At 38.7% G+C, this 13,154-nt stretch overlaps 1 protein-coding gene across 7 annotated transcripts in view; it reads right to left on the reverse strand.

Moving 5' to 3' along the window:
• Positions 1-13,154, reverse strand: part of NEBL (nebulette) — a 273,257-nt gene that overhangs the window by 139,813 nt on the left and 120,290 nt on the right. For 4 of the 7 annotated variants that reach the window (XM_064444759.1, XM_064444761.1, XM_064444760.1 and 1 more), the window contains exons 1-2: positions 3,123-5,584; positions 382-482 (exon numbers count right to left, since the gene is read on the reverse strand). In XM_064444759.1, coding sequence (XP_064300829.1) covers positions 382-430 — 49 coding nt within the window. In that variant the 5' untranslated portion in view covers positions 431-482; positions 3,123-5,584. Of the gene's footprint in view, positions 1-381; positions 483-3,122; positions 5,585-5,614; positions 5,723-13,154 lie in introns of those variants that run through there. The other 3 variants (XM_064444765.1, XM_064444766.1, XM_064444764.1) reach the window with 2 other exon arrangements.

The following is a 13,154-nucleotide window of genomic DNA, read 5'->3' on the forward strand; positions in this document are numbered from 1 at the left end:
TATTTGAAACGCAGTTGTGTGGAATTGAGCCTAGAGCATACTAAATAGTGAACAGCTCCTGGAGTGGGAGCTGATGTTAAACTATCAGAGGAATCCACAAGAGCAGAAGCCAACTGGTACTGTTGCACACCGAGCCTTCCACTCCTGCTACGGGCATGCAGCACTTCATAAGCTGGTCAGCAAGTGCTATTCTATGTTAGTAGACACAGTTGTCATATATGATTAAAAGCATATTTTCCAAATGAAACAACAACAACAAAAAATGATGCTTGGGAATATAAAGACAGTCAGAGAAAGTGTGAATCAATTCAGAAACAGTAAAAATCCCAGCATTGCCTAGAACAATATAAGCTCTTTTTCTATGCAATTTAACATGCTTACCCAGTCTCTTCATTGCTGTGCCATGTTTGGTTTTGTGAAATGTAGACATTGCTGTTGCTGTCAGTTTTTCTTGTTCTCTCTCATGCTATTCTTCTCCTTCACTTGAATTCAATGGAGGGAAAAAAATCCCTTAGAGACAAGGATCTGCAGGTTTATGCTGTGAATCCTACAAATGGAACTCAGGGCCTTGTTGTTAACGTCTTCTCCTGCCAATTTTCTCTACAATCTGTTTTGGCAATTTAAGAGTCCATTTTATGTTTGAGCAAGTAAACAGGTTGAATAACTGTGCCAACAGCTTCCCAGTACGGAGCCATGGCTCAATGTCTGTTAGGGACATAATACAGCAGCAATGTCATTTGTTTCCTCCCTTAGCTGCTACACAAAGACATATTTATATCACATCTGAGGTAGTACCCAATTCCTTGTCATTTGTATATCTCTCCAGAAAACAGGTGTTTAGTTGATTGAAATTATGGGAAAAATCCTGTCTTCTGCTGCTTCCCCTGAAGCGGTATAAACTTAACTGGAGGTAGAATGTGACCCTTGATACTTAAAAAAACTCACGCACCGTATTTCATTCAAGACAGTGAATACATAGCCTTTCTCATTCAAATCCACATACACTACTTTTGAGAATGTTACAAGATTTTCATTTATAAGAAAATTCTGTTGTATATAATCAAAAAAATATATCTAAAGAAAGTGAAATTTTACATAATAATGCAATGAATGTTTAAAACACTCTTTTCACACAAATAAGCAAAAAGCTCTGTTAATTTACTTCTTAGAATCAGGATGTTTTAAAAGAGAAAAAAAAGACTGGTTGAATTTATTTGTAGTTTTTCCAAAATCAGCTGGATTTCATGCTCTCTCTCTTCATCCAATACAGGCTTCACTAACTTCAGTGAGGAGTTCAACTCCTGATATATGGGGGAGACACCCCCCTCCCCCAGGGGTGATTCAGTGACCTTCTCTTTACTAGCTCTACTGCCCTTCCTAACTTAAGGTGTTCACCAATATAGGGTATCTTGGAAATGTGCTTTGTAAACCAAACTTAATCTGGTTTCTTACTTTCCTTTTTTACCATAACAGTATAGTTTTCATTTCATATACAATCCAAACCTCCTGGAAAACGAGTCACATACATATAAATGAACTGCATGACTCCATTTTGCTAGCTCTCAAAGGGAAGAAGGACACAGATGTGCGCTGCTGCTTCTTGCTCCCACATGACTTAAGTTCATAACAGCATGAATGTGGAAGTGACAAATGCTTACAAGGGCTCTCAGTGTAATGAGGGCAACCACTATGAAAGCTTCCATGTGCCCCTCCAGCCATACAACCAAGCCAGCAACCTCTACTATCCAAGCACTGGCCTTTATCTTAATGAAAGCTTCTCACTCCATCAATTTGTATGGACACCTGTTTTCCTTTATACTTTGCAGACATTTACCAGGAACAGATTTAAGAAAGAGCAACTTATTTCACATAGGATAAAACATGCTTCAAGCCATATATCTAGACATAAAAGTGCAGTGGCAGTAAGCTGCAGCTCATTGCTGCAAACTGCTGAAAGTGTTCCATTTCCCTAAAGGAAATATTATTAGATTGAGTTCCCACTTCTTCATTGAGCCATGTGTCATGATAGATCAATAAACAGACTTCTGCCATCTTCTTTAATTATTCTGTTCCTTTCACCACCTTACCTTTTGCCTTGTAAAATCAGTTTACAGTTAGCTTATTTGCAAAATCACCTATAAAAATAAGTGGTATTTTTTTCATTTTGAGAATAATTGCATTCATATTGAAAATCCTCCCACAGTTCAAGATGGACAAAAAATAATGCAAGGTCTTTTTACAAAATTAACACATTTCTCTGTGTGAACAGTAAAAATTTTGTGTGTATTAACATATTCAATGCCAAGCAAAAGTGACATCTGCAGCAGAAGTGATGGAATTTTTGTATTCAGAATAATTGAAAAAATACTAATAAACTTTTAGAATACATATAAACATATATACTCTTTATAATACTTATAAGCATTTTCACAAATATTAATTTGTAACATTTATTTAAATTTTAAAATGCCTGCTCAGCCATGCAATGGGTGCTAGAAGTCTTGCAAAATCATCAGTAAAAAAAGCTGCTTAGTTTATGCAGCCTTCTCTACACGAGTCCAGACTAGCATGCTAGTATGTGTGGTTTGCGCCTTTCAAGGTAACTCAAGGCTAAGAAGCTGTAACAGCTGTAGCTTGGGGCAGCTGAACCTGAATGTCCCAGAGAGGCTTCATGATTCTAACGAGCATGTTGTACATCTGTGGAATTAGGTATTTAATGCTAAAAAACATGAGACACTGGGGTAAATTTCTTTCTCTTCTAAGAAACTCCATTCTGGTCCTGATGCATCCATCAAGTCACAAAATAAATTCCACGAGTTTGGTCTGTCTTCAGAGGCAGGATTGCTGGTGCCAAAATAGTAGCAGAAATCCAACTCCCTCCACCAACACACTCTCCTCCCACTCCCACTATCCTTTTTTATTCGCAAGGTTTAAATTGATAGCATAAGAGATTCTTTAAAGCATCAAAGCACTGTGCTAATATTCATGTATGATGCAAAACTTAATGTGAGGACAAAAAGTATTTTACAAAGATTTCTGCTAAATAACATATATTATAGTTAGTTTTATTTTGTTGTTTATCTTTATCAAGAACAGCTACATACTTAACTGTGCTCACTTACCCCTTTAATGATGTTGTTACAATTTTGTTTCAAATAGGCTCTTTGAGAAGTTTCTAATACTTCAAGGTGAAATCAAAACAAAACTGAAAATTAAATATATATTTATTAGTATTCTTCCATTTTGCTATATATGAAAAGTAAAATTATTTTAGAATTTATTAGAGTGCTTACCTTTCAGTGTCTTGAAACCTTAATTAGAGCTTTAGTCCGTGACGTGTACTGTTTATCTGATAAATACAGAAACTACTCTTTGTGGAACGCATTTCTATAACACAGGAGTTTTCTAATAAGATTCAAGTTGCGGCCTATGCAGAATTATCTTTCTAGGATATAATGCTATAAATCAAATTATTATTTTAGTGTAACCATAAATGATACGCGACTTCTTTTACCACACACTTTCTTAAATTCCATTTTACTCTTCAATATTAATTATTTCTAATAGATTCCATGACTTGGAATCTCTGTTAGCTACGTACATCAAGAAAAGAGAACAACTCTGTATCGTTAAGACTGGATGGAAAAAATCTATATCGTTAAGACTGAGTGGTTAGGAATTAAGAGACAGGAGTGGTACATCCAACCACTATGGGAAAAAAAAAAAAAAGAAAAATAAAAAAGAAAGAAACTTTTGACATTTAAAAAGCTATTTCAGGGTCTGAAAAGGCAGATAGATACCACTGGTTCAAGAGCCAGACAGACTTATAAATTGTGCAACAAGGTCTTCTGCTAGAAGAGAAACCCCCTTGTCCTGCTCAAAAATAGAGATTTGAAGAAATGACTTTCCCATTTCACAAAACTACTTGTTTATTTTCCCCCTTTCCCACAACAAAAAAAAACACAATATGCTTTGAACAAGAGAGAGAAAGAGTACGCAAGTGAGCTGTGTCATATTATTCTATATTCTGATGTTGAGGGTACCAGGCTGGGGAGATGTAATTAAATTCCTTGGCACGCCAATATCCAAAACTGAGTACTGTAGGCCTGCTGTAGGGTACTCTTCTCAACCTCTCCTAACAGAGCAGACCCATGCAAGGGATTAAGTATTCATCAGAGCACTGCTCATTTCATCTCCTTGATGCGTTCCAGAACTACCCCACACAAAAGAATCACTCTTGCTCGAGGAAGCTATGTAGGTCATGAGAGGACCTAATTTAAGTTCCTGGTCTGAACAAAAAATACAGCTGATTAAAACCAGGGACTCACTCAAGTTTCTCAGATCCCAGACGGAAGTCTTAATGGCCATGCTTTTTGCTTGGCATCCTTCTCTCTCACAAACCAGAAATTTAAGTTAGCCCCAGCATTAACATAAGATGTGAGCTTTTGTTCTCATCTTATCTATGCACAGGACCATTTGCACAGCTCTTAAATTAACTGTCCTCCCCATTGCCCAAGGCTCCAGGAAATGAGCCCCAGTTTTCCACCTCAAAGACCAGCTCTGGACATCAAAATCTTAACTAGTGGAAGCTCCAGCAAGAATTGTACGTCTCCATTGCTGTGATAAACTAGTATTTTTTAGTGACTCTGTTTTTTTCAATAACATCCCAACATGAAAAAAAGTTTTTCCTTTCACGTAAACAAACTCCATCATTTTCTTCTGATCATACTTACACTGGGTGCCTCTGATTCCATGCTGTTATTTTATTACTACAAGGAATAATTAAAAAAAGAAAATCACAAAATAATCTACAGAGACAAGTTCTCGCAGCAGAAGAACTGCCAGGAAGGAAGCGAGGACAAGCTAATGGTATTGAGTCTGTATCATTTCTAGCTCCCTCTCGTTCTTACCTATTTCATATATATCATAACTTGCACTACATATCACCCAATATTCCACCATTCAGTGAGTTAAACATACTACACGGGAATAAAATACAAAAAAAATAATTTTCCTAGTGAAAACATAAGTCAGGAAAAGTCCCATTTTGAAAAATCCCATTCCTGAAAGCATTCTGTATTCAAGCTCTAAGCTAATGAAACACGTGGTTAAGTTTTGCTATTTGCCATTCCTTATTCATCTTGCAGAACATTGCCTTGCCTGTATTTTTCTTTTAAAGCTCAGTATCAACATTTTATCTGCTTCTAGAAAACTCCATCTTGCCAGTTAGGCTAATTTTGACAGCCCCTGCTAAAAAAAGACAGAACATTATAGCTTGTATAATTTATATAGTTTACATGTAAATAAAAAGTTACAAACGTATTCTTTCTTGCTGGCAAATCTATTAAAAAAGCAAAAAGTGTCAAATCATTTTAGTATAGAAAATATTTTGAGCATAATTGCTGAAAGCTGGAGAGGTGAACACACATTGCCAATGTGCTGAACAAGTCCATGGTACACACGGTACACACACTTCAAAATCTGGCATACACAAATCGGTCACCAAAATCAGATTCTTCACTCTCACAGACTTCATCAGAAACACCAACAAACACGCCTTTTCTTAGACACACTATTTCTCCATCTACAATCACTTTAGGTGGCAGTCACATACATTACTGATTTGTTCCTGAGTCCTTTTCAGTCTTTGTAACTCGGGCGTATCGGTCACAATACTGAACCCTCTTCCTTTGCTTTCTTCAAAGTCTCTTTTGTATTTTACCTACAGAATAGAAAATATAGAAGAACAGGGTTGTTTTCATTTTCCACAATGTGCCCCTAGCAATGTAGCAATTCTTTTTTACTGTAAATAAAGCATTTGTGAAAGGCTTTCAGCCCTGAAAGAAGCCTGCCTTCATCCATGAACAGAGATAGGCAGCAACTGGACAAAATTTCCCAGTACCCAAGCAACTGCCTCCTCCAGGGGTGCCATGGGCTCACCTCCACGCATACTGCAACTGTGGAAAGATCACCCTCTGTGATCATTTCATTCTCAAAGCAGTATCCACAGAACTACAGATGCCAACACAGCATCAAGCAAGCACTTATTTTCACACAAAAAATAGCTATAACTAAATATGGATGTCTTGTAATACACAGCTTCACATTTCAGCCTCTCTTCATGATGAGTCTACCAGCCTCTTCCCCAGTTGAAACATAAATTACATGTTAAAAAAATGCTGCATGAAAAAAGTATTTAGAAGATTGCAAAGTCAAACATTCATAAGTTAGGGCACGGCTGCCTATACAAGCTTAATTTGTCCCTCTTGCACATATGCATTAGGATACTGTCTTTAATCAGGTACTCATATATTACCCTTTGACAAGGCTCCCTGCTTTATTCTGTACACAGCAGAGATGGTTCCATATGTGGTTGTATCCTTTTTCAGGCCAGACTATTCAAATCCTACCATCCAGGTAGGGATATTAGTTTCCTCATGAGCTTTCTGTATAGCTCTCATCACAGTCATTAATCAAATCTTCATAATGCACCCTGGAAAGTAGGAATGGTATCATCCGCACTTCTAGGGCAACCTGTGAACTGAGGTGAAAAAAACTTAATTCCAAAAACATACAGGGGTCTGAGGGTGTTCACTATCGGATTCTTAACACTTGAATATGCTCAAATTATAGACTTAAGTTAATTGTACAAATACCTAGTACTTCTGCAAATCTGTCTTGGGGATCTCAATTTCAACATAAAGAAACAAGATGAAATCTGCACAATCTTAAGTCACCACTGAGCAACAGACAAAACTCCATAGCAAAGACAGACTTGGGACCCACATCTCCATGGATGGATTCAGCTACCTTATCCATATCAACTTCTTTTTACTTCCTACGCTCCCTGCTTTATTCACTACATACATCCAGAATTTGGAACACATGGGAGAGCAGCAGTACAAAAAGTACTTATGCACCAAACTTGTAGTTCAGGGTTGGCTTAGGCTTATTTAGCCAGCAAGTACTTAATCTTATGATGGGGATATAAATAAAAAAAAAAATACTCCTAGATCACAAAAGTAAAGTTTCACAAGGTTACAGAATACAGTTTGTCCTGCCCATCCTGATCCTCAATGTGTACATTCAAAACCTTTGCTTTTTCTTTAAATAGCATAGGCCCATCATACAAATCCTTGAGACACGGCGGTAAATAACCACAGCAACAAACTACCATTTTTCCTGTGTTCCATCTGTAGAGCTCACCAAAATTCATACACGAATGACTGTAGATTTCACAGAAGTATATTCTTTTCATGCCACCCTGAGACTAAGGAAACAGAACTTCCACTCAGGCTTTTGAGGAAAGCATGGGCTGGTGGCCCATGCCTTCCTGTTTGTCTCCCCCAGGTTCAACCCCTCTGCACCTTTCCTTCCATTTGACCACCAGGTACCACTCTGTCTCCCTCTAAGCTTCTAAACTAGTCTAGTCCAACTCTCCATGGCTTCTTGCTAAATCCCCTTACCCAAGGCACTTCAAATACCTTTCTCAGATATGCTTTTTCCATTGCCTACTAATCTCCCTTTACTTCTGCCAAACAGCTCTCCGTCTTCCCACTGACTCTCAGGGGCTTCCTTGAACATACTGGGAGTACATAATATTCCAGGACTGTTTGGCGTCCTACGAGTATATGTGACCTTTCCTTATTTGAAGTAATACAAAACTTTACCAAATCTGGACAGACTTCCAGAGCCAAGGACATGTGCCTAGCACAAAAGACTTTCTTCCACCTCAGCAAGCTTCAGCTCCTCAGTCCTAAATGCTAAGACAACAGAGCTGTTCAGCAACAACAACAAAAAAGCATCAAGAATTTCAAATGAGGGAATAAAGTTTGCCCTAGTCTCAGCCTTGGAAACAGCTGAATATTTTGCATAAAAATTCCAAATGTGGCCTGAGGCAGACAGCTGACATGGAAATGTTCGGCCTTACTGTTTAAAGTTTACAAGAATTATGAGCAAGTGAACGCATTTTATAATGAGAAATGGGCTCAGCCCTGCCTGTAAGAAAGATTACCACTTGTTAGAAAGAGCATTTCCTGTTATTAGTTCCAAATGTACCAGCCATTAACTTCAAATGACCTTTATTCATCTTAAAAAAGAACAGAAGAAGAAGGGGAGAGGGAACTAGATAGTTTTAACTTCACATTATTTTAATCCTTCAGTCAGATAAAAAGGGCTCCTGCTCTCTATTAATAAATCACTTCACAGGAGTAAGGTTAACTATATCCTTCAGAGCAACTATTCTGAAATCATTTAAAAAAATAAATTATTTCAAATATTAGAAGAGTTAATTTATGCATTATTGGATTTTGCTATCTAACTTCAAAATGTAGTTTTAAGTTATAAAAATTGCAAAGAAATTTAATGTTTCATGAAGACCATAGCTCAGTGAAATGTGGCCCACTAAAACCACTAGCTATTACAAGTTCAAAAGAACAAAAACCCTCAGTTTCCAGAAAATGTCAAATAATAAAGCTGCCATGTCATTCAGAATTTGGATCCAAAAAAGTCCTATCCAGTATCAAGAATGCATATGAATGAAGACGGAAAAAAAACCAACTGCTGACTGACCTCCAATTTTAGATAATTTAAAAATTCAAGTTCTTCTTACCCAGAAAGCTTTTAGTTACTACAAAATTAGGGATTAAAATGCAACTTAATTGCTTCAAATCGATTTGAAGTAGAAAAGAATATTCTGTATAGGAGCTGTAAATATCATTTTAATGAATGACTTAACTGTGTACCAGGCCTGGCTGGGACAGAGTTAACTTTCCTCATTGCAGCCCGTATAGCGCTGCGCTTTGTATTCGTAGCTAGAACAGTGTTGAGGACACACCAGTGTTTTGGCTATTGCTGAGCAGTGCTTGCACAGCATCAGGGATGTCTCCCCAGCCTCACCCAAAGGCCAGTAGGCTGGGGGTGGGCAAGGGCTTGGGAGGTGACACAGCCAGGACAGCTGACGCAAACTGATCAAAGGGATATTCCACATCATAAAACATCACACTCAGCAACAAAAGGTAAGGGGGTGGGGCAACCTTCATTATTAAGGCAACCGCTCAGCATACTGAGGCCCTGCTTCCCAGGAAGAGGCTGGACATTGCCCGCTGATGGGAAGTAGAGGATAAATCTTTTTTTTTTTTGCTTTGCTTCTGTGCATGGCCTTTGCTTTTTTCCGCATTAAACTTGACCTACAAAGGGTTTTTAATTGCATTTGCTCCCTCTGTCCTGCTGAGGAGGCAAAGTGAGAGGGCGGCTTGGTGGGCACCTGGCAGACAGCCAACGTCAACCCATGACAAACTGGAACCCTTGAAATTTAGTTTTGAAATGGAAACGTCTATAACCCCTAATGACTGAATCATAAATGCGGTCATTTCCTACAAAGATGCTTTTTAGCAACTCATCACCAAAATCCCAGCCAGTGGTTCGTAATGCCTCCCTCTTGGCTCCAAAATTCAGTGCAGTCTCACAAATGGTGGTAAGTGCCCTGAAAAATTGATCCTTTGAGAAACAATGTGTGGCGTAAACATTAGAAATAGACCAGTAATAAATCACCATAAATGAAAAAGTTTTAAGTGAAAATTCTTTATGAGAAGTAATTCTGCACACGCTTACAGTGAAAGGACTAAGTGATCCAACAGATCGTTAACAAATCAAACTTCTCAAATTCATGACATCAACAAAATATCTTTGAGATGCCCAAAGACAGAATTGTGTAAATCCATTCACGAGGTCAACATGACGCAGCTGAGGACTGAGGGTCCATCTTACTCTGTACATAAAATCTTATGCTGGAAAAATGCTTCTGATTTTTTTGCAGGTATACTTGGTACTTGGCAGCAAAGCCACCTATTAGCAAAACAAGATTAATTTTCCTGGGAAAAATACACTGAAAATACAAATGGAGCCTAAAAGATTGATTATTTTCTTCATTTTTTTGGCACCTACCCTTAGTCCAGACTCATTTGCAATAACAGAAGCACGTATCAGTTGAACAAACAAGATAAGAGTCCAAAAAAAAAGCAAAGCAAGAATTCAACATGGTGGATCCTCATGCTCTTATAGAGCTGGAGAGCTGCAAATAATGCTGACCTCAGAAACACTCTTCCTTTCATCTCTACCTCAGAAAGTTACTCAGTCACTACAAAGCAAATATTAAATCCCCAGAAGCAAAGGCAATGTCAAAGCTTGTTTCCTCTACAGTCCTTTCTCCACTTCCCTGCACAGACCAGGTAGCTATGCCAATAATCTGCTTCCAAATATCCCCTTTCCTTTTTCTCATACACCACACATCCCCACAGACTGTGGCATCACCATGCCTGATGTCCAGCAAGGAAGGAGTAAGCAGGGTGGAGTGAGAGGATGGGACCCCTCACACCATGTTTGCCCCGAAAGGAATGTTCATAGACATACAGCCTTTACCACACCCTGAATATTTATGAATTTGTTTCAGTATATTGTGTTTGAGGTTCGCCCAGAGCCATCTGCTCCTTCTGTGCCCAGCACACACAACTACTTCCCAAAGGTTACCATCTGCTAATACACTGGTTTTCACAGACTGGCAAAAAAAACCCTCCTACAGTACAGGTCCTAGAGGCGCATCTTGGCAAAGATGCCTTTGTCTGGATCTGTTTCTTCCATAGAGCACCTACGTCTGTTGATTTTGCCTTGACTTATCTTGCTTCTTACAAACTTAATGGCAAGACAGAGAAAAAATTCACTCTGTAAATTAGGTCTTTACAAACATGACTAAAAACTGTTTACAAGTAAATCAGATGTAAAGAACAATTCCAGACTAAACTCAGTAAGACCACCTTTTACTTGACTAATCCCTCTTATGAAGGATCCCTGATATTACCCTATCTGACAAAACTAGGTTTCAGTCTTCATGGCATCACCTGTCTTCTAACACTGCCCGTAGCTTTAAATCCTGTTCATCTCCTGCTCTTATCAGAGGCACAATCAAGTCCCACCTAAGACCCAACAACAGTCAGCACTCAATCTGCCCAAGCATTGCTCCTCCTAATGGCAGTGAAACATGGTTCTCCCACTGTCACTCAGTTAGAACTATTGGACACAGTAAATCTAAACAGGCATCTGGAACACAGGAACTGGGAACGGCCCACAGGGCAGACTAAACTGTCGTCATGATTTTTGTATGAACCGGAGGCTATGGGTTGGGCATTCCTTAGGGAAGTCAAGGAGCTATGGGCTCCTAAAAGGCCACTGATGAATGAGTTTTGCTGGAACAAGGGACTGCAGGGTTAAAGATTTCACCCCCTTAGTTTTACTGTTCTTAGTCAGCTGAAGGAAGCAAAAAAAAAAGCAATAAAAAAAATAAAAATAATAAATTGCAGGGAGTAACACAAACCAAAACAAAAATCCCCTGAGACTGCAATTTTGCAATTTTTTCAAACAGCCGTTAGACTGCGCACAGACATATTGTAGAATTTTTCCTTTTAATATAGTAAAAAGCCATTTTCACAACTCACAGCTCTGAAGCATTCAGCGCGATAGTTGAAACTTTCTGAGAGAAGAAAGTTTCTCATTCAAATATGTTTTAAATCTGAAAAGGCCAGCACTCTAACACTACAAAAAACGTTTGCAATTATACAGAGTAAAAAGGTTTAAGTGCCATCACTAACCTTAAGTAGACTGTCTTTCTACACACATCACTCAAACATTGGGCAAGTCTGTCTGTGCTACCCTGCAGAGTATGCCTGAGCAAGTGTCCGACCATCTGCAAATCTCTGCACTGTAATTCCTTGGGGACCTTCACAGTTTTGCCAGGGAACTACTTCTAACAAACAAAAATCTTGGAATCCACATCAGAACAGTTAAAATGTTGGGTGGGTGCAAGTTAAAATTTATAAATAGTAACTCTGGAGGTAATGTCTCTGTAATGTGGTCTCTATATACTGAGGATGGTGCGAGTGGCTCACAGAAAAAGAATGGGCAAAAGCGTTTCAGACCCTTGGATCTGCAGGGACAGGAAACTGGGAGGCAGCAAGAGATCCACAATTTCAGAATTAGAAAAAGACGGAGTCCTCTGTTTGGATGTATCACAACAGCATGTGAACAGTACCTGGGATCCAAGTAAAATTACAACTGAAGAGAGGGCGATCTGCAACTGTTTCAACAGGCTTATGTCCAAACAAGTCACCTAGGCTCCAGGCCATCAAAAGTTATTTCCACTGAAACTACTTAGGTGCTCCTGCCCAAGAAATTATTTTTATGCCACTAAGTATGCTGCCCAAGTGCCTTGCACCTTGTTTCACTATTGGGCAATGTGGAAGTCAGTCATATTCTTTCTTACTAAAATATAGCACTAATGTTCTCCAAAGTCTGCACACAGAGAGAAGGCTACATAAAGAACAAGCCAGTGGCAGATCAAGCTGTTCTTCCCCTACTTCCACTAGCAATTATCATCCAATCTTTGAAACAAAATTTACATCAACATTTTAGAAGCAGTAAACAAATTCTGTGCAGAACTGCAGCTGAGGAGAGACAAGGTTGCAACCTTCATGCTAGAGAAATACTGTCCGATCTTCTGTACACTCCCTATCACTTGGTATATTGGTTTGAACTAGTTTATCTCTAAGGAACAGAAGTCTGAGGAGGTGAAGGATTTCTTACTCTGCCACAACAGAAATGGATCTGCCTATACCATACCTCATCTCTAGGTGGAAAATGAAAGATTGATATTGGTATATATATAATCTAAATGAAACCTGATAAATTAGCACAAATTTTAATACCCTCAAAAATTAAACTAGTGAAAGCAAACTCCTCCAGAAAGATAATTATCAGATATAATGGGCGTAAGGAAAATTAAAAAAAAAACAACCCAACATTTAAATGCCTCATATGTAGATATGCTAAATCCTGGAATATGGTTTTAACTCCCGGGTCTGAACTAAACATACAGTCACTGTCTTGCTGTTCTCTCCATCAGAAAGGAGAACGGTCAGGCAACCACCAGGAAAATCATGAACTCATGAGCTGTGTACTCTGAAGAAAGTAGGCAGTAAATCACAAGCACATGTGAGTTTGCTCTGCCTCCTCTCCAAGGTGGACAAAAAATGCGTAACTGCTGGTTGGCTAGGGCAGCAAGAGTGATCTAGTAAGTCCTGCTGAGAGGCAGGATATGTTAGCCT

This window comes from Phalacrocorax carbo, chromosome 2 (genome assembly GCF_963921805.1).
Source record: "Phalacrocorax carbo chromosome 2, bPhaCar2.1, whole genome shotgun sequence".
Classification (NCBI taxonomy): Eukaryota; Metazoa; Chordata; class Aves; order Suliformes; family Phalacrocoracidae; genus Phalacrocorax; species Phalacrocorax carbo.